This window comes from Anas platyrhynchos, chromosome 15 (assembly GCF_047663525.1).
Source record: "Anas platyrhynchos isolate ZD024472 breed Pekin duck chromosome 15, IASCAAS_PekinDuck_T2T, whole genome shotgun sequence".
In the NCBI taxonomy this organism is placed as follows: domain Eukaryota; kingdom Metazoa; phylum Chordata; class Aves; order Anseriformes; family Anatidae; genus Anas; species Anas platyrhynchos.
Genome location: NC_092601.1, coordinates 10386030 through 10408176, shown reverse-complemented (window position 1 = coordinate 10408176; position 22147 = coordinate 10386030). Strand labels below are relative to the sequence as shown.

Genomic DNA, 22147 nt, shown 5'->3' with positions numbered 1-22147 from the left:
TGCTTATCCTCTCCCTTGCTCATGAGTTTGCTGCACTTGGAAGCCATCAATCACTCACTCAGTCTTGAAGAATCATCCTAGTCATTTAGCAGCAGAGGAGCTCCAGCAAAGGTAAGGGTAATGACACAGCTTCCCTGCCACTCCTCTTCATCTTTGATATGAAGGAAGTATCTTCAGTGAGATTGTGTTTAGTCAATCCATGACTTCTGAGAGCTCTTGAAAGGATTGAAGTGCAAACCAGTTGCATGGCTTCTCAAACATAAACACCACTGAGCAACAAACCGGCTGCTCAGCCCACCCAGCTACCGTGCTTCAGCTGACAATGATTTTAAGTCACTGCTGTTCCAGACTGGACTTAAACTGAGCAATTTGAGGCCTATTTCCACTCCCGTAAATTGTCCAATAATAAAATAATCTTTGTTAAAATACCATTAATGGCTAAATTCTGTTCCAAATTTGGGTCAGCACTGCTCTTTCTCAAGAACTGAATGAAATTCTTAAACTGATCTGTTTTTACTGAAGTATATTAAATGCTAATTGAGCAACTCCCAGTGCTGTTTCAGGTATCAAAATCAAGACTTTCAAGACCGCTATTAGTTGATGAGTCAGAGCAGAAGTAAGCAGGAGGCGCAGGTTAGAGACAGATGAAAAGAGAACCAGATGGTACAACTTAAAAAAAAGAATGCTAGGTGGAAACTGAAATAGTTGCATAATGCAGAAAAATAAACTGGTATAGTACAAAATATTCCAGATAAAAAATGTTCACGTGAAAAGAATCAGATTATCAGATTGTTCATGCAGCTTGCACTAGCTTGTCACCTGGAGGCATGATTGAGTAGTCTTGTAGCCAGGCCTTTTACTATACCATTTACTTTTGTCTCAAGTGTATTCAGAGGCTCACATACCATGGTGTTTGTTGTTTTCTTTTGTTTGTTTGTTTGTTTTTTTCCCCTTCTTTTTAATTTAACTCATCTAGGGCAGGATGCAGTGGCAAATAACTAACCCATGCAGAAAAAGCTACATCTAATTACTCATTCCTAATCTAGCCTGCTGCAGCATTCTATTACTGTGAATCCTATCAATGATTAAATTTGGCATGTCTGTGGAATGGTGTTTTTCAGTGTTTTATGCTGGAATTACCATATAAATATAGCCAATAGCTAAACACGGCACAAGCAGCTGCAATGTATTTTGTTCCTGGCTTCCCTGACAGGCAGGCATTTTAAAATGGGGAGACTGAGGGAAGGGTGAAGGTGGTACAGGACAGTTCCAGTGTGGAAGTGACCTAACTGTCACGGCTCTGAGCACATCTCACCGCTCTGGGCTCACGGCTGGTTTGGACATGGGGCAGGTGTCTGACCTTGAGAGGCCTCAGCAAAGGTTCCCTGTCCTTCTCCCCTCCTTCTGCTCAGCAGCAGATTTCAAGCTGAGACTCTTCCCTGCCCACTCCCTCCCTCCAAGACCTGGACTTGACTTCCCACTTGGAGCTGCCTTGTCACTGGAGGTTTTGTCTGGAGATCTGGCCTGTGGCTGGCCCTGGGCATTGTCACCAGACCTGCTCTGTCCCTTTGCTCAGACACCACTGGAGTGCACCCTTGCCAGCGAGGATGCTGCCCCTGCCTGCCTTGTCATGACTCTCAGCACAAGGCTCACCTGGTCTTTAGAGCTGCCAGCCTTTGTTGTACCCAGTGCTGATCCTCCCCCTACAGTAAGAAATGGAAGTAGTTCTCAGGACTGCAGCAGACCTTGGAAAAAGGCTCATTTCATCAGGGTTTCCCTTTCTTTTGATGATTGCTGGAAACATTCCAACAGAATCTACATATATAACTATAGAATATAGCAACCTGTACCAGATCACTGCACGTCTGTTTCAAACAGCAGTGCAGCCATATTGACCGCTACTATGTGCATTACATAAACTCGGTGCTTCACGTTTTCTCCTTCCATGAACAGTGTTATGAAAAGTTCTGTACTGAGTCCCAATGCCTCTGAGATGAAGGCCCCCCTACACACATCCCAGGAGCCAGTCTTCCTCCTGCAGAGTACAGAATACAGACCAGTTCAGTGGGTTAGCCTAGGAAATGCTGCAGGCTTCTCCCTCAGGGCAGTCTCTTCCCTCTACCTGTCACTTGGTCCTCCTGTTTCAGCTCTTGCACTGGAGACAGACTGGTGATGACAGCCAATTTAGTAAACATTGGAATCACGCTGCTGGTTGTATCAGGCCTCAGTAACCAGCTAATAGGCAACATCAAGGCAACAGGAGTGCACGTACACGATGAGTTTTAGCACTGGGAAATAGTTATCTCTAAAGAGGGCAGTAGTGTGCAGAGACCGTTACTGGAAGAGCAAAAATGTAATATTCTACTGCCCTTATACATGCTAAAGTTCTCAGAATCACTTTGCCTCCATCGATAGCACAGAATACTGGAGATGACAGAGTTGAATTTTACATCTAGCAGGAAGCTGAAGTCTTTTCTTTCTCATTGTGGCTGTTACAGCTTTGGAATCCATTTTTAATACTTCTTCATGGGCTGAGCAACACCGTTACTTATTTTGGAATCAGTGGCACATAGGCGCCATGACATGCACTTGGAGTTTACACAGTCTGAGCAGATATCCTTCTCAGGTGGCTGGATGTGCTTTGTTCTTGCAAGTAATGGTGGCCAGAAACGTTCTGACAAAACTGAGTGTGCCAGTGAAGTGGAGTTCAGAGTATTCGGGGGATATATTTTGGATTCAGTACGTTTACTATCAACTCAAAGGGAATTAACTATCTGTGCAAGGAGCCTGTTTTTCTGTCAGAGAATGGGGAATCGGAGCAGCCTTGCCATTCTGGAGCTGTTGAATTCTCTGCTGCAGAGCCAGAAAGCCCTGGAAGCAAAAGTTGTGACTGCAGTCCAGCTCCTAGGTGCACAGGAGGTAATCCTGGAGCCCTGAAATACTGGCTTGGACCAAGCATGAAAGCTTCCAACATCTTTGCCAGACAGCAGGGCACCTGGAAATCCCAAGGCTGTTTTTTCTCGTGCTCCATGTCTCAGGGCAGACTTCTGGGCTGGTTGATTGGCCTTACAGCCTGGCTTCACAACAGGCAGCTGTGAAATCTGGCAGCCCTAAGGAACCCCTTTGGCAGGAAGGTGCCAGATGCATACTGAAGGCTGATTAAATGCCAGGATGTTAGGGCATGTCACGGTCACCAAATATCCCTGTTCCTGAACAGTCATTTGGGGAAGGAGAAAAAGAAAATGGGTGATATTCATGGGGAACAGTGGTGTGGCTGTTTCCAGTAAACCTGATGTCAGAGTACTGGGCAACTCAGCTCTCCGGTGCTCTGCTTCAAGATCATTTATGTTCTGAGATAAAGAGCTAGACCAGAGCAGTCTTTTCATGTCTGTAGCCCATTCAGCAATTCCACAACCAAGAGATAAATTCCTGTCTGTAGAGAGACTCTGCTACAACCTGCAGAGAAGCATGACACCTCTCTGAGATGAGGCAAATGAATTATCACACGTTTAAACTTGCCATTTGTGGGACGAAAGGAAAACTTGCTTTTATAGTAATGCTTAGACTCAGTGGGAAAAGCACTATTGCAGCATCAGCTGCAGTGAAAATATTTTTATTTTGCAACCAGAGAGAATAAAAAACACTTGTTGTCCCTTAGGATAATAGCTGCTTTTGCACAGATTTCTTATGGAAATAGCTATTTTTTATAATTAAAATGACAAAATGTGATTGTAGGACATATTAGCAGCATTAGTAAAGACTAGGAAAGGCACAAGAAACCTAAAAAGACATTTACCGTATGCCCAATATGGGCACTGTGGAAGGTTTGTTTCGTTTTTTTCTGAATTAAATATCAGAAACATTGGAAGAAGTCATGGGTTGATAATAAGATTATTATTTTTACTCTATTAATCTCTCTTCTTATTCAATATTTGACCACTTCTCAGTCTTATTTAATATTCAACACTGAATATCAAAGATAATCTGTTGTCATAATATATGAATTACTACCTCCTGTTTTCTAGTAATCAGCTACCATGACTTAGTATGTGCAGTTAAAATGCTAAAAATGATAAACAAAACCAAACCATAGTTTCCTTCTATGCAGAAATATGAGTGGTAAGCCCTACACCATATATGCTGTGTAGGGAAAAAAGAGTTGGGTCAAGGGGACAGGAAAGCGTGAATTTGTCTTGTGGAGATGATCAGCCCTGCAGGTCCCTTCTCCTAAGACAACACTCACTGAAATCAACAAGAGTCTTTCACATCAGCTTATTTTTTTTCCTTCTTTTTGCATGTGTCATATTTAAATTGCCTTTCTAGGCATGCAACTATTTTGCCTTTGAAGAAGAGTAAGCATGAAAAAGTGCTGGAAGTTCAGGCTCAACTTTTCAGAAATCTGTAGAAATCGGTTGGTATTTTGCGCCTAAAACTAACAACCTGATGAATTTTGTAGAACTGGGATGTGATGTGCTAACCTTTGGTGAAAGCAGAGGGAAGGAAGAATGTCAGAAAAAAAGCAAAATCCCAGGACAGAACTGACATTCACCATCTTGTTGAATTCAACAGAATTTGAATTAGTCTTTAAATTACCATGTGGTGACCAGAAAACAAACCAACTAATGGTAGAGAACACCAGAGATCATGCTGTTTGCCATATTAATTCCTTCCAAGGCATATTAAATTCATCTGATGTAACTGGAAATGGATCTGTTCAAACAGTAATCTGTGGTCTGAGTGCAACAGCACAACTAAAATGTTGGGATTTATTTTGTCCAGGCCATTAATTTTTATTTTTTTTAAATCATTACAGTTAGATCTACAGTCTAGACATACTACAACCTGACTTTCCACTTCAAAAGTCTCATTCTCTATTGTATGACCCAATTTTAAAATTAGATAAGCAGAGAATATAAAAAGCACTGTGTGTGATTGCCCACTGCACTTCCAGAATCACTGCCCTCTGTTCCATATCAAAGAGCCTCTTGTTATCAGAAGGTTCTCTTTGAGTAGCATATCCTGTACTTTCTCGTTCTTATCTTCAAGCTTTGACCTTTTATTTTTCATTATTTACCTTTGCAAAAAGCATGTCGGCAGCAGTCTATTCTTTCCTATTTCAGGCTTTTGTGCACAGTGGTCTCACTGAGACTTCTCTTGAAATGTGAACTCCAGATTCACAATGTTGAATATTAACTCCTTCCTCTAACTCTCAAAGTCTTTCGGTTTCTATGGTATCATACTTGGAAATACTGCACACAGTGACTCCTTTCATGTCTGATGTGTAAGAAAGTGCCTGTACCTGCCCAATGCCCGAATGAAATTCTTCGTTGCTCTGCATCTTTTATGCTGTATTTCTACATTACAACATATTATTCTATATTACAGTAGTGTTGCAGTGAAGAAAGGCTGTTTTAAAAACTGAACCTGAAATAAATTCTGCTTTTCTAATCCAACGTATTTCCAAACAGAAGTAGACATTCAGGCAGTAAAAGTGATGATTAATTAAGCATGGTCTACAGTACTTTACTAACTCTGAGTTTTATAGTTAAACGATGGTCCCAACTTTCTACTTTAGGGACCATTTTCTGACCATGTTCCCTATTTAAAGATGCCAGCACAAGTCCATAATGGTAAATCTATAAAGATCTTGCCTCTAAAAAAACCATAAATTAAATTGTCTTGTTTGTAATCGTGAGAAATTTACAAGCCGTAATTATTCTTGGCTTTGTCTTTTGTCAATTTATGACAGTTCCAATTTCCTAAGTGGGTTTCTAATTATACAACCCTTTAATCTTACATTTCCCCCAGGAAAAAGCTCTCTGTAGTCTAAGAAGCTACTCTATGCATAGAAGACATCGTTTTGGTTGTAAAGGTATCTGGAGAAAACAGCTCCTCTCTCAGTAGTTGTTCATCCTTCTTTGACAGTGAAGATCCTGTAAATCTGTATCAGTCTCGAGGGCTTGTAGGAAATTTGATGTGATGCTTAGGACTTAATGTGATATTCAGGTTCACCCTTAATATAACTTAAAATCTCTACTGCCATCCTGTATTTGGATGATAAATTCTATTTGTTCTATCTTGTACTTAAGCTTTCAATTTTCAGCATTCTCATGACTTCTGATGCTGTCAAAATTGTGGAACTTGTCTGCTTGTCATGATGGAGGTTTTGGTGGCTAAGAAGAGAGGATCAGGGCAGTGGAAAGCATTACTTACATTAAATGATAATGGCTGCTGTAAGCCATTATGTAAAGAATATATTCAGAATGAAGACTAGTAACTATCCAAAGCAATGACACTCTGAAGCAGTCTTTGGATGAATGGACTAAAGGTATTTTAAAATAAGATCAGAGCATTTGGGTCTTTTAAGGGACTGTCCTCCTTTCATGGCAACAAAGCAAACAGAAGTCCTGCGAATAAGCTCAGGTATTGTGTGATTGCCTGCAGTTGCAGGATGGTGGACTCAGGAGGCAGAAAAAAATAATTTGACCATTATCTGGGGCTTTACTCTTTCAGTATTAAGGTAGAATTTAGCTTTTTGAGGTCCAGTGTTTCTGCAGTCAGACACTGTCCACACAGACTCCAGACTCTTTCTCCATTTAAGAAGTCATAAGTGTGCATCTTGTCAAATCAAACTATCACGTTGAGACAGCACCGTCCCTGCTTTCACATTCTTCCACCTGGATCTAAGGGTGTTCGATTATGCAAGGAACTGATTCAGTATGATAGGACAGTTTGCTACCTAATAATCTGTAACTAGAGTAATTTCTTTCTAGTTGTAAATCTGTGTATGATCTGATGCTATTTTATAGCGTTATTGTTACTATCTACATGTAATTTTTTTCTACCACTGAGACTTCTACTAGCTTTCTGTATTTTTATATCATGTCTTTGATCTGTGACTCACAATGCTGTGGACAGTCCCCTAAACAGACAGTTTTAGGGGGACAGAGAGGACTTTTCCTCAGTAGCACACCCTCTGGCAGCAGCGTAAAGCCGATACAAAACATATTTACAGATCAGAAACCAGCATTTCAGCGTCTACCACAACAAATGCCTAAGGAATCCAAAATTAATATTGAATTGTTTCCTAGAAAATATACGATAAATCTAACTTCCTATGAAAGTCTTCCCGTAAACAAAGAAATGAAAGCCCCAGGCCTGATTTGATAGTGTCTTACTATTAAGACAGAAATAAAGAATTTTTTAACATGATTGAAGTTTGCAGGGAGTGCTTCCGATATAAATAAATTCAGGGTATGCAGAATTATGCCCACTACCATAAATTACCATAATGAGACTTACAGATTGGGTCTTGAAAACCCATAGGGGCTTTGACATTGCAATTACAGAGCTCAATCTTGCTACTTTGAAGCTGATTCCAAGACTGTCTAGGCAATTTGCATGCCTCAGCCAATTGCCATTACAGTCAATGATAACAAAGCTGCACACATCTCTCCAGCCTCTTAGAGGGCAGATGCATATGAATTAGGAAAACAGAATCATGAAAACAGCAAAGGGAGTTTGGAATTAATGTCTTTTTCTAAAATCCTTTTTAAACTCAAGTCCCGCTGAATTAAGAAACCCTAGAGACATTATTTGTGGATTCACATGTGATTCTCCACTCAGCTGAAACTGAATCCTCTGTTTTAATATAAATTGCATTTCTGAGTTGAGGCAGTTGTCAAGATTCAGATTCTAAATGCAGCAGGTCTCATTTTTCCCCTTATGGTGACTGGGATGAGGTCATTACAGATGACCTGCACGCCTTCACATGGAAGCTGGTCTGCAAGTGACTGCTCAATATCCTGCTTAATATTATCACAGTACAGTTCCTACCACACATCAGACTTAAAAATCTAGCACCACAGAGCTTTGTTAGTGCCTCAGATATACTGTCAGAGAGGAAACAGGACTTGCTCAGAGACAGAATGTTTTCGGAGCAGTTACAGCACCCTGGAGGGGCATCTGCAGTATCAGTGCAAGCATTTCAGACTGATTTCCAACATCCACAGGGCGTGAACTGAGCTACAAACTCTCTTCAAGACTACTGCAGTCCATTTGTGAAACAGCCTGTGGTGTATCAGCTGGCCGTTCTTGTTGTGTGTAAAGAAGGATCAAGTGCTTTGGAGTGGGATTTGAAGAAGAGCTGTCCATATAATGAGGTCTGCAGAGAATTATGACAGACTTAACAGAGTACTGTAATTGAATTGTGCAAGAATGTTTTCCAGACTTCCTACTGTTATTTCCAATTCTAAATGAACTCTAGTTTGGGTATCAGTGCTGCAGTCCTTGTTGCCAGATGCTCTGCCAACAGGATTTTTCACGTTTGGCTAGTGGCTTTAGATGAGGTGTGAAAGGCATCTCCCCCAGACCACATAACACGTCAGCTTGAAACTAAGCAATCTAATTTGTTTTGTTATAACTGAAGTAAGTGGCATTTTTCCTCCTCTTTCTGTGCTGTACCACAGAGTATTTCAGATCAGTGCTTCCTTTATCGACCCAACCTGACAGAAGGGTGCCTTCAATATCCCAGCAAGCTTCTAATATTCTGTTCCGGTTTCTCTCTTGTCTCTCCCCATACCCACAGATAAATAAATAAGTCTCTGCAGATGAAGCAAATTAGCTGATGTTGCATGAAGTTGTCTCGGCACTTAACTGCTGCATGCAGAGCCCCGCAGCAATTGAGCTCAGGAAGGGCAGGATGCTTTGGTGCAGGGGCTGGTTTTTCTTGACATGGGAAGAGGGGCACCAGCCAAAGGGCTCTGCATCCAGCTGTGCTCTCTGCTTCCTCCTGGCTCAGGAGGAAGTGCAGAGGAAATTCCCGTACTTCTTTCCATTTCAATGTGCACTTGACAAATCTTTCCAGCAGTCAAGAAGAGTGACAAAGCAGTGTCCATGCCCATTCCCCACCTGCCTGTTTCGGGGAAGATAGAGGCCCCTGACTTGCTGTACATAAGCAGCTTAGAGCCAAGATTTGAACAGTTTTGGTACGGAAAGGGAGTTGCTGACTTTCCTGAACAGTTGTTTCTTCTCAGAACAACAGCTACCTCATGTATCACAGCCTTGGAAAAGATTTTCTTAATTATATATTATATATATTTCCTATTTCATTAGGTGTTTATATCTCCCCTGGTTTTGTATGAAAACTTTGCACAACTAGCAGAGAACAAAAAAAAATATCAGATAGATAAAAGCCACTGTAACCTGTTTCAGCCTACTGCCCATATATGTTGCTATCAGCAGGTTAATAATGGATCGTACAGAAGTTTAAGAAAAACATATAGCATTAAATAATGAATTTATCTCTTGTTCTCATTTTTAAATTGCTTACATAATATTTTTTCATAGAAATGTATTCGTAAAGAAAGGATACCTTTCTTTTAACCGTTTCCTCAGAAATCACTATGCAAAGTTGATCACCTCCTAGATTAAGTAGGGCTTTGTGGTGAGTGCCATTTTTTCTGACCTTTCTCCCAATCGATTATCTCTGACCTAATTTGTGTTGATGCAGAGCAAGATATAAAGTAATACTCGAGTATTGCTGTAAACATTTCACGCTGTTTTATTTGAATCTGGTTTCAGCTCATTTGCAGTATGGATTTGGTTAGAAAGATAAACAGCTCAGAGTGACTGTCTCCCATGCTGCCTGGTTCTTGGGCTCACCAGCCGACGCCTGATTTTGCCCACAGACATGTCATTGCTCTCCAGTCTCCTTGAAACTCTCCCTACTGTTTGTAGAGGAGTACCCAGAAACTGAGAACTCTGATCATCTGTTCTAGTAGATCTAAAATGGCTTCTAGCTGGGACTTTTTTCCTTCCTACAGAATAAAGAGGCCTGGGGAAATTACTGAGGGGATATTCTGTGAGGAGGAGCTCTGTTTCCTGCTTCTTGTCTGTGTTACTCCCATGGAAGGCAGTGGGGTGGCCTTCTTATTTAAACATAGAATGGGAAAAACATGACCGGACATCTGAAAGACATCTCTTCTGCCTTGTGCAGAGCGAACAAAAACATGCTACGAGGACAGGGTTCTTTGTGTAGAGGCCCATATGTGTGGAGGACTTAAAGGAGACAGATTTTTTTTGCTTGCAACATGAGGGTGAAACAGCTTTACAGAGGGAAATAGTCACCTTAGATTAACTCTGTTGTGAACTAGACACAATTTTTAAAAAATGAAATTAAGTGCTGTGATTTTCTTCACTGTAAGAGATTATCACCAAGGTATTTTATATCCAGACTGTTCTACATAAAAGGTAAACACAATAGAATTTGTTACCAGTTTCTGAGAAAATAACGTACATCAGCAGTTATGAGATCAGTGTAACAAAACGAACTAGGAAGATGCTTGAAAAATTGCTTTGCCTGTCTTCCTGTAGCAACAGCTCTCATACATTCCTTTCACGTTCGATAGGGAATTAACCTGAAGTTTATGCACCGTTGCATTATGCTTCTGCTGCAGAGACTCAACTTGGACTATACAAGCTCAGAGTGCTTTATATTCACTGGGTGTAGCCTGTCCAGCCCTCAAATCACTGTAGTTTTGCCTAGAGTACTCAGAACCCTGGAGTCAGGTACTCACTGTGAAATAAAATCTAGGAATGTGTACAAACAATATTTTGTAAGTCAGGGTGTGACTTCTCTGTGTGTAAGCTTCCTGCCTAACTTAACGTATTACTAGGAGTTGGACCTGATGATCCTTTGGGTCCGTTCCAGCTTGGGATGTTCCATGATTCTAGGGTAGGAGTGCTGTATTTTGAGTTATAGGGCTTTTTGTAGTTGATGTTTTTTGTTTGTTTTGTTTTGTTTTCCTTTGAAAGAACGTACTTAGAGGATTAGGCAAAGGGAGACAAAGTAAAGAGAGGAGGAATTAAGGAGAACAGATGAATAAAGACCAGTCATTCACCGTAGCACACACCATGTCTGTGAATCAAGGGCAAGACTTGAATGTAGTGGGAATCGCAGATGAAGCCAGTACAAGAGCTCTGGCACTCACCTTGATCAGAACCCCATCATAGTATATGGAAATAATTCCATATACTGTAGCCAAGCTTTGAAATAGGTCTTAATATTCTCCTCCTCCCCAATTATAGTTCTGTATCACTGTTACACCTCTGTTCTTCAATCACTTTAGGAATATAAAAAAAAAAAAAGGACCATGCTAGTCACAGCCTCCAGATGCCTCCGTGCTTCACCTTCCACCACAACCACCAGTCAGTCCCTTTGTCCTCTCTCTAGTGGCCTCCAGTGCCTCAAAAATGCAGAAATAAAAAAAAGTCCAGAAATCAAACTGCATTAGTTACCTGTTTTTAGAGGCCAGATGTGTGAGAACAAGGGACTATCTTTTTAGCATTTCTTCAATTATCTTAAAGGCAGTGCATTACATAAAGCTCCTGGTAGCTGTTCTTTGGTGCAGGGCACTACATGCAGGGTAGGGGCATGCTGACTGCTTAAAATAGAATTTTCCTTCTCAAAATAAATCTCTGAGATGAAAACTTACTTTACATTCAAATAAATCATGATACTGATGATGTAGTTGTCATTGCTTTTTGCATATTCCTTTCCCCTTTTCCCATCATGTTATGAATTGAAAATGCTGCCTTGTGCACTTCACACAGCAGCGTGTCTCTCAGAGAATGGGGAGAATATTCATCTGTGTGCAGCCTGGTGGGAAAGTTTGCAAAGTGTATATGATCTGACAGCCGTTTCTATGAGAAAATGGATTGAAAATGAGACACAAAAAATGAGGGAAAATTACCTTTGAAGGTCTGACCTGAAAGCCCTCATTGTCAGTTTTTTTCAGTGGCACTGGGTTGGACCTTCATCTGCAAGGAGCTATTTTAGTCTGGCTCAGGAAGAGAGCCAGGAGTCAGGAAGGCTCAGGAAGAGGTTTCCATGCCCAACCCTGCCACAGCCCTGCGTGAGATTCGGTGCTATCAGAGGGCTGTAAATAGCAACCGGTACAGTTAGTTACTGTGGTAGGTACCTTCCGTGGTGCAGAGCTCCCAATGAAACCAAGGCACGTTCCCATCTGGGATAATGTGTGTTCAGGAGCAAGACTGTATTTAAGGCACATTCCAATGAAACAATTCATGCTCTACTCTTACGTAACAGAGAATTAAAAGGGAACATTAAACAAAAATTACTCGTTCATTTCCTACTGTCATTTTTGTCAGTGGTCAAAGGAAACAGACCTGGCTTTCCATTTTATTCCTTGATGGAGTCATTTTCTGATCCTGTAATCCTAACACAAAGCTTCAGTGTTTTGATGCTGTGATAGTGCCAGCTTCAGCTTATGTTCAGTTTTTTAAAGCTTATTTAGTTTCATATTTAAAAAAAATTATCTACTTTTTTTTTTTCATTTCAGAAAAAAAGAAAAATCACCAAAATGTTCGATTTTAGGTCTTGCAAAACCTCTTCAGGAATATATGGCTTTATGCAAGATATCCCATAAGCATTAATTGATAAACAGCCGCATATGTTGCAAGTGAATTTGGAGCAAAATGGCCAGTGACGTTTCTAAATTTCACATCTTTACAATATTCTCCTTTGAAATTATCCAATTATGTACTAGAAAGTGTGTTTCTCTCTTTCTCTGTTCTCTGTGATGTGATACTCTAATAACACAGTTGTCTAACAGTGCTCTAAACATCTGCCTAGCAGCTGGTAGATAATTTTAGGCACCCTTAAAACCATTTGATAAATATTATAAACATCTGAGTCTAATCCAGTAAAGGCCAAAGTGATACTGGTATGGAGAATTGCTTTAGACACTAAATAAATTGCTTCACATAACAGATTCCCACTCCAGCAAGTGATTAAATATTGAGAAGATGCTCCTCAGAAGCCCAGAGAGGAGTTTCACATTTCAGAGGAGAAAAGGCTGGTAATTTCTCAGGGGGCTGGATGTTGGTATTGCCAAGCCCCCTGGCGTACAAGGTGCACAGTCCAGTAGCAAAGCAGAAGGCCAGGCTGAGGAGAATCATACCAGGGCCTTGCTCCCTAACATACAGGGCAGAGCACTTCCAGGGAGCCAGGTAAAATCTGGGCCCTTCTTTAAAGGTGGAACCACCAGAGCCCATGGAGCCAGCAGATCCCAAACCAGCTGGTTCTTCCTCAGCGTGTGCTCCTGTAAAGCAGCACAGGCCCCATCTCTTCACCTCACAAAATACAATGATGACAGTTGGCACTCAAATCTCTTTTGCATTTGCCTTTCATCTGCAGAAGTGGAGTCATTCTCTAGCCACCTCTGTTTTCACCAAGTTAACTGCTTTGGCATCCTTCATTTTGATTCAGTTTTCTTTAAATATACTAATACATTCTTCCTCACAGCTCACACTGGGCTGACGTGAGGCTGAGCTGACTGCCTCCCTGGAGGTCTCTGAGGTGAGGACCCAAAGGCCACGCAGCAGTCTATCTCTGCCACCGACACAAACGGACAGCTGGCTGTCACCTTCTCTTTGTGTAGGAAATCACTGCTAGAAATGCTATAATTGCAACACATTTCAGCACCTTACCAAAAGGCAGAGGCAAATGGATCTTGATTTTCTTGGCTGTGTCCTTTGCTATAACATTCCACATACTTTGTCTGTGCTACAGACAAGTACCAGCCTGAAGGAAAATGTCTCTGCCTTGTTTCTTAGAGTCTGCCAAACTGCAATAATTTCAGTCCCCTCCCAGACACAATGCCCAGAGGAAACACTCATAGTAGAAGATGAGAGAAGGCAGAAACTAGAGTTTGGATGAGGGGAGAGAGGGCACAACTGCGTAACTGAATTAATTTCTTTGGCTTCCTCTTCTGTGAAACACAGTTTGAGGGCCAGCCGCTCACCATAGGGACTCCAATCTATTAGCTAATCACTCACTGCTCAGAGACAAGATCGAAATGGCATTGCCCCTGCTGGTGCAAATGCTCACCACTACCTGCCGAGACTCTGCAGGACTTGCCCAGCCAGAGGTGAGGGCTGGGCGGCTCAACTCAGAGCAGCCGGACACCGGTCCCCAGGGGAATCCTTGTGGAACTGATTCAGCCTCCAGACTCCCCCTCAGAGCTTTCTAAAGAGAATCAAGGTGAACAGGACTCCAGGAGACAAACACACAGAGCCCAGTTTTTCTTTCACTGAAATCACTGGGGAAATTTCAGTTGATGTCAATGAAGTCACAACCGCATTTTGTTTGTATTTAAGAAAATGTTAGTCAAACTTCTCTGTCATTTTGCAGGGAGGCCAGGTCACTGTCTTGCTCATTTGGCTTCAGTAACATTACTCTAAAATTTACTTTGGCTTTGTGTACTGAAAGGACTTACGTGGTAGAATGAGCTGTTAATGCCTCTTCTGGTTTTGGAAGTTTTTTTCTTCAAAAAATAACAAAACCATTAAATCACTTTATAATGAGAATCTTTTATGCCAGTTTTATCAGTATATAAAAACCAAATGTGCCTGTAGAAAAACTCTTAAATCCCTAATCAGTAAAGGCTTCTTGGGTAGGGGGGAAGGTTCAGGGCAGCAAAAAGATCCTTAAACCACTATTGTTCTTACAGTAACAAATTACCTCTTACATTTTGGTAGTGTTTGCAATCATTAGAGTTTAGCAATGAGCCACCTGTCTCGTTGAAAATCATTCATCCTCATTTAATGATGAATTCTCTCGAGATTATTTTCTCAAACATTTTGCCCTTTATGAGCTGACAAAATGTTGATAATTAATGTTTCAATGCTGATCCTGAAGGGCAACTAATAATTATCCAACAGTGCTCCTGGTGATTTCGTATAGTTTGCCCTCCAAGCATGCATTTTTCATCTTTGGATTGTGAATGCATTTGTACTGTATCATTTATGTAGTTAGATAACAGAACGTGTTTCATGGAAACGAATTAGCATTATTTACTCGTTGAGTCTCTGGGACTATTGTATTAAGGAAGGCTTCTATGAAAAAGGAACGTATTCAGCTACAGAGAAGAAGCACTTTGGGATTCAGGATTGCTGAGTTCCAACCTTTACAGTGCTCAGTAACTACAAGAAAATTCCAGAAACTTCATGCACGATACACAGTACTTTGCAGCACATGCCCAATCCCAAATGCAAATTTTAATCCTATTTTATAAAGCACCCTCGAGACACACACATACGTTCTAAAAAGTGGTTACTCTGATGAAAACATGCTAGGCAACTAAGGGATCACTTACTGAACATAATCAGAAAAATTACAGAGACTGAATCCATAATCCCACAGGCTACCAGCAGCATAGATGATGTGTGCGGTTCAAAGTGTCCTACTTTCCAGGTCTAATGCATTTTCTCTGTAAAATATCTTTAAAGGAAATACAAAAAATCATGAGCAACATTCTCAAATATGGCACTTGAGCCTCATCATTTCCAGAAATTATTGATGGGCACTGGTTTGGATATAAACACTGCATTACACACTTAAGTGTTCATTTCCTACTTGGTACACACAGTTGGGCACAGAGACTTTGGGAGTCATTAACCCTCTGATTTACGAGCATTGCAGCAGAGAGAAATGCCTTTGCTGATGTGCAACTAGATGGCAGAGCAGTAAGATCCTGACTATTTTGCATTAGCAACCAACGTCTCTTTTTTGCCGGGTTGCCCCTGATAGCATCCAGAATTAGCCAGATTTCTGCTACAACTAGCCCCTTTGACTTTGATGAGATTGGAGTAGTTGTTTGTTTGTGTTTTGTAGGTCAGGCTGTACTGTGTAGGATACAAAGGTATCGTCAGGATACAATTATGTTCCGAACCATGGAACAAGTTAGGGAGTAAATTTGTTGCCCTTTTTGTTGAGAAGCCTTGGAAATGCATAGCCCATAGCTAGGTAGAAAAGCAAAGGAAGCACAAAACGCATGTGATAGGGAGACTCACCAGACAGGAAAGTGCATCTCCAAGGGGTTCTGCTCTGGAGACCAACTTTAAGTAGCACATGGAAGTAGCTGCTCTAAGAGTCACGGTTCATCCTGTTACTAACCAGTATTTCATCAGTAATGCACCCAGAGGTACTGAAATACACAGTTTGTATGGTCTGTGGGGCATCACAGAAGAAGGTGTAGAGGTATGTGTTTGAATACTTAACTGCTAGATGGTAGAAACAGCTGTGACTGACACAGGTTTGGATTTAACTGGGAGGGTGGGTAGTAACTTCAGCCCCTTCGTCCCTCATGCTAACACTCTTGAATGCCCAGCATTGTTCTGCAGTTCCTGTCTTGACAGCCCAGAGCACCACTGCATCTTTCTAACCACATTTCTCAGGGCCTTCTCTGTGTAATGGGACAATGCAAGTCACCCTTCCCTCTCATGAGGCAGGACAGAAAGAGTGAGGACATCCAGTTGTCACCGCACCAAGTATCAAGACTGCAGCCACCTTTGTTAAGAGTCAAACAAATTTGCTTTTCTACAGTCACGTGGGACAGATACAGCATGAAGGTGCAGGAGTGCGTTTGAAGTCTCACAAGAACCAACACACTATCCAGTATGTCCACGCTAGATATACAGAGCTATTAAATCTCCAAATGCCGTCAAGCTGACACAAAAATTCAAGAACAAATTGACATTTACCTGCTTTCTGACAAATACCTACAGGCACTTGATTAATACAAATCCATCCTAATTACTCTTCGGTGATCAGAATGACAGGTAGATGTCACAGGACTCTATCTGTGCAATCTTTGCTATGCAAGACAAATGTATTTCTCCGTTGCCACTTGATTATTTGTAATGTTGCAACAGACATTCTTCAAATGATTATAAAGTGTTAAGAAGCAACATTGAAACATCACGAGCTAGATCCTGTCCTAGGAGGTAGTCATCCTGTTCTGATAAGAAGATCAGGCCTTAATGATGACACAAGTAGTTCCCAGTAGATAAAGCAAGCGCCCGAACCCAGGGCATTCACAGATGCCTTTTCTTCACCCTTTCCTAACCAAAGAGAAAAGACCTGGCTACAAGACCACTGTCTGTGCTACTGCAGTCTTCAGTGCTGGTCTGAGGCCCCCTTCCCCCTAATTGCCAGTTCATACTCAAAAACAATTGAAAAGGGGGATCTTTGCAATAGGGGTGGCAGCTCATAGCCAGTTACCATTCAAATGAAAATAATTTCATGGTGTACTAAATTGCATCAAAAATAATCTTTTGCATTTTTCTGGGTTTTCTGCTTCTTTATACTGACTGAAGCTGAGACATTCACCTTGCATTTTGAATTTATTTCTATACCTCATACTAACTGAAAGAGGAAGAAAAGCTAAGCAGAAATGCAATGTTTAAAAGGCTGGTGAAAAAACTGCTTCATTTCTTTGTGGCGATTTTCCTGGCACGGCATGCAGTTATTTAATCAGGGCATTTACGAGTCCCTGCCGACGGCAAGACAGATGATTCTAAATGAAGCTGTGCACTTGATAATAAGGACTGACCAAAATGCTTGAATGCTCTGCTTCACAGCAGACTCCTTGAGACTATATCATAAAGATCACTTATTGAAAAGGCTCAGCCACATTATCGCAGTCATTCAGTGGACAAGCCTGACTGTATTGAACATGTATGCACTAGAAAACATATGAGTTGCTCAGTACATGGTAAGCAGTATGTAAAGAAGGCGGCTCCAATGTCTTGTTAAAGAACAGACTTCAAACAACCTACTTTGTATTTGTGCATGCAAACCCACTGGAGATCCCTCTTGGGATGTAAGGGCATCAGATCTTCAGTTATGGTAGAACAGAAGAAGCACGGATAATCTGGCTGAAAGAGAGCACTGTACAATAGAAATGTGCCTGATACTATGCTTCACAGCTGTGAAGTAACTCGTCTGTGTTAAAGCCAATAACCAGCAATGCTTTCTATGCCACAGTTAGAGATGTTAACACAAAGCTCCCCTCTCCATTTAACAGATGAAGTAGAAACTAACAACTACCAAAACTTGACGTAATCAAGATGTGCGTTTCCTTGTGAGACAACAACACTTGCATGCAAAGGCACCAGCCAGGAAACAGCATTGTATTGTGCAGACTGTTGTACAGGTACCTAACAAGTTCTGCCTCCACAGAGATTCTGGTTTAAGACAACACAAATCGTCAGAGTAAAGAGGGCAAACCTGTATGCACTAATGGACTCCTGCTTTCATTAATAATACCACTAAGCATTTCATATTTAGACTGATACGCAAATACCAAAGGCTAACTGATGACATTACTGAAAAGCAGATGATGTTTTTTCAGCTTTTTTCCAGACCTTCCGGAGATTACTGTCGTGGTGCCATGCAATTCAGGACCTATGCTGTAAGGAAGCAATAAAGCAAATAGTAAGATCTCTTTATTTTTAATCAATGAAGACGTTTGACCAGAAGTCAGTTTTAGCATTAAAATAGGAAAGAGACATGAGATCATATAACAGCTACCATAAAAAGCATTTCCACAGTATTTGGCTGAAGCCTACAAACAAACAAAGCAATTGCTCCTGTAGCAAACTCTAAATATAATAATTTTCTACTTCTCAAAGAGCAGACAGCCTCTAGATTACTTCTTATTCTACATCTACGTTGTTATACACGTACAAAAATATTCTCACTAAACCGAATCTAGTGTGTAGAAGGGCAGCTCAGCAGCAGAGCCAGGGTGCGAACACCTGGACACTTGGTTCCAGCCCTGCCAACAGCCCACCCTGGTACCAGGTCAAGCTGTGAGTTGGGTGGAAGTTCAATGCTGAGCACACATTTTTGAGCAGATCAGTCCTCCCCCTCAGCCTCCGCACTCCCCTCTGCCAAACAGATGATCTTTTGTCCAAAACTTGCAAGATGTAACCTTCCTGTCACTTCCAGGTACCAGTTATTATTATTACAGGCACTGCACTGCACTCAGTTTGTGAGCTGACTCTGCAACAAAACCAGACTTATTTATGAGAATAAGACAAGCACAAGTCTGTATCATGTCAGAGGACCTCCAAAACTGTTGCACGCAGCTGAGTCAACCAGCTCAGGCAACAGCAATTTCAGTCTTCGATTCCATTTTAGCAAGTGGGGAGTTATTCAGTGCTGAACGTGTGCCAGGCACTGCAACAAAACCAACACTGCAACTGAAGCACTGGAGTGGGAAAGTTACACCTCTGTCATCAGCATATGGCAGACAGCAACATATTCTTGAAAAACCAAACCCAAAGGTAAAATATGATTCCAGAACAGAGCCTGACAAACACAGCAGTAGCTGAGAAGCCTGAACATAGCAGAAGTGCTGGCAAAAATTTGCTACCGGGATGCTGCAAAGCTCCAGGATGTTAAAAGGCATCCAGGTGAGTCTTCATGATTCACATCAGATAGATCGCGAAACAAGAGTATCGGCAAGCCTGGTATCAGCAAAGATTACGATATCCCAGCACATGCACAGAAAGCTTTTCTTCCCGTGACCTAAACAAACACTTGCTGTAACTTAGAAAATATTTTTCGTTATAGTAGCACAGAGCTTTTTGTGATCGTTAGTAAGATTTCTTGCCTCAGTGGTTACCTTGCCAATGAGAGGGGTTTACTGGGTTGTACAGAAGATAGTCCTGCAAACAGAATAACCCTCGTGAATCAGGGAAGACAAGGTCCTGAGGATAACTCGGATTGGCAACTGTTTATCTTTTAACTTATCTTTCCACCAGCACTTTGGACAGGTTATGTCACTTGTTGTTAGCTGGAAAATTACGATTTCAGCAAAGCTGCTCCACCAAAGGCATGAGTGGAGCTCCTAAATACATCGCGCTGCATCGCTGTACCCTCCGTAGCGCTGTACCCTCTGCCGGAGATAATGAGGGCGAATAACGCGGTTGCCATCCGCGCCTTTCAAAGCTGGTGTATTACAGGCTACCCATTTATGAAAAGCCAGGTATGAAACCCCACCTAGCAAGCAGCGAGGGAGACCTAACGTGCGGCCACCCTTCCCTTTCACCAGGGGACACCGGAGCCCCCGCTGCCACAGCACAGCGGCCCCGGCCGGGGGCAGCCCCCCTCACCCCGCCACCTGCCCCTGCTCTCGGAGCCCGGGGGTGCGCTCGGAGCCGGGCAGGACCCCCCGCAGCGCCCCCGGGCAGGCCCCACTCACTTCTCCCCAGCGCCTCCGCCTTCCACTCCGTCTCCTCCAGCGCCCCGTAGCGCCTCACGGCTCTCTCGGCCTCCGTGCCGGCCGAGATGGCCCTCCGCAGCTCCACGGCCCTCCGCAGCTCCATGGTCCCCGCCGCTCTCCCGAGCCCCCCCCACCCCCCGGAGCCCCCCGCAGGCGCAGGGCCGGGCAGCGATGCGATGCTGCCGAGCCCTCCGATCCTTCCAACCCCTCCCCGGGGGCCGGCGGGGGCAGGCAGCGGCGCCGTGCACATGCTCAGTGCGGGGCTGGGCCGGGGGAGGCGGGCGGGGAAAGGTAGAGGCACCCCCTGCATCCTCCCCGCCTGCATCTTCCTCCCCTGCATCCTCACCCCCTGCTCCCACAGCCCCTGCATCCTCACCCTCTGCATCCTCACCCCTTGCTTCCACCCCACGCCTTGCCCCACGGACCTGCCCCCAGAGGCATGTCCCTCATCCCACCCTCACCCAAGCAAAAGCCCCAGGACAGCAGCCCAACAAGCGGTGAGGTTTGGTGTTTCTCCTAAACACGGAGCTTTGTTGCTTATGCAGCGTCCTGCGATTAGAAGAGAAGGAAAGGACTGTGCAAGAAGCACTAATGCAGTGATAGTTGTTGTTGTTGATGTTGTTATTTGTTTTATTGGAGGGGGGATCTTATGGATCAAATCCCTCAACAGCATTTTACAGTTACGGAGTACTTTTCCTGGTGAAATCCCATTGCATTTTATCATGTGTGGTATCGTTATGTCTTATGTAGAGATGATGAAGCAGGAGTTGAGACAGGTTGCCCAGTGCCCCTCAGTAAATCAGGGTTTGTAGCACTCCGTGCCTGGTTTATGAGCAGTGGTGTACTGGTAATGCTGAATACACACTGGGTGCATGAAAGTTCGTCTGTCACATACCTTTGCCTACAAACTTTGCCTTGCCCTTCAACCCTCAGTGCTACAAAAGCACTACTGCTATACTCAGTGACGTACTTACTAGTTGGACCGATGCATGTTTTTGCTATACTCATGAACAGTTGTGTTTAGGGGTCATGCTTTACATGTTAGAGGAGAGAGAACCTCCTCATCGGTTTTAAAACTGTAACAATGAAATTGTATTTAATTTTGTTCTCCTGAGAGCTGTTAACAAATTGCTACCAAATTAAAATGAGCTAGACAATATTTTGGAAGATGTGCAGGGCACAGTGATTTCTCCTTGTCAGCTGTGCTCCGCAGGGATTTGCCATGGTTTGTGCACCAGACCTGCTTGGAGAGCTCTTGTTGACTGTGCAATGCTCCATCCGCGATGGTTTTGGCCTTTGGAGATGAAGCCCAAACAAAGCTGTGAGTCAAGCAGGAAAGCTGGTGGCAGCACTCTGCACAGCTGATTTTGGGTGACAGTGCAGCTGCCTGCTGGGGTGGGCTGGACTGACTCAGTAGTAGAAGTGAGGAACACAAGTGTGGGAGGAAGACAAGAGCCCATCTGGGATCTGGATGAGACTTGGACTAAGGGAAACAGGCTGATTAGGGAGAAAGGGCCAATTTTTTTGGTGGACCTGAGAACTGTTTAGCTTAAATCCATCCCTTCAAGGTTTTAGATTATTGTAATCTAAGTGCTTTGTTTAAGAGATGGAGGAATTATCCTAGAAATAAGCAAGTATTTAAAGCTCTGAATTTGATAGCATGGGAGAAGAACACCCACTAATTAGTAAATGGGACGCACCAAGTTTAATTACGTAAAACAAAGAATGTATAAGGTGATTTATTGTAACTAGAAAGTTTTCAACTGCCCCCTTTGAAAAAGTCACAAAATCCAGTAAGAGCACAGTCTTTTAGGCTGTTACACTTCAGAGCAGGCATGTGGAAGCAGTCCACATGGGTTCATTTGACCCAAAATGTTTGAAAGTCTGGGGCCTAAATGCACTGCAGTTATTTTGCTGATGTTCTAAAGTCAGCATTTTTGCAGTTGCAACTTCAGAGCATTTTCACTGCTGCATTCACACGTGGAATTAAATTTCTCCCCTACTGATGGGGACGATCCCCTACTGATGATGCCTTTCAGTTCACTCAGCAG

At 42.6% G+C, this 22147-nt stretch overlaps 2 protein-coding genes across 3 annotated transcripts in view; one reads left to right on the top strand and one right to left on the bottom strand.

Moving 5' to 3' along the window:
• Nucleotides 1–22147, top strand: part of PDXDC1 (pyridoxal dependent decarboxylase domain containing 1) — a 75749-nt gene that overhangs the window by 9130 nt on the left and 44472 nt on the right. The window lies entirely within an intron of this gene.
• BMERB1 (bMERB domain containing 1) overlaps nt 1–22147 on the bottom strand; it is a 68379-nt gene that overhangs the window by 33181 nt on the left and 13051 nt on the right. The window contains exon 1 of one of the 2 annotated variants that reach the window (XM_027469015.3): nt 20076–20321. The exons of the other annotated variant lie outside the window; for it this stretch is intronic. Coding sequence (XP_027324816.1) covers nt 20076–20199 — 124 coding nt within the window. The 5' untranslated portion in view covers nt 20200–20321. Of the gene's footprint in view, nt 1–20075; nt 20322–22147 lie in introns of those variants that run through there. 2 annotated transcript variants of the gene reach the window in all.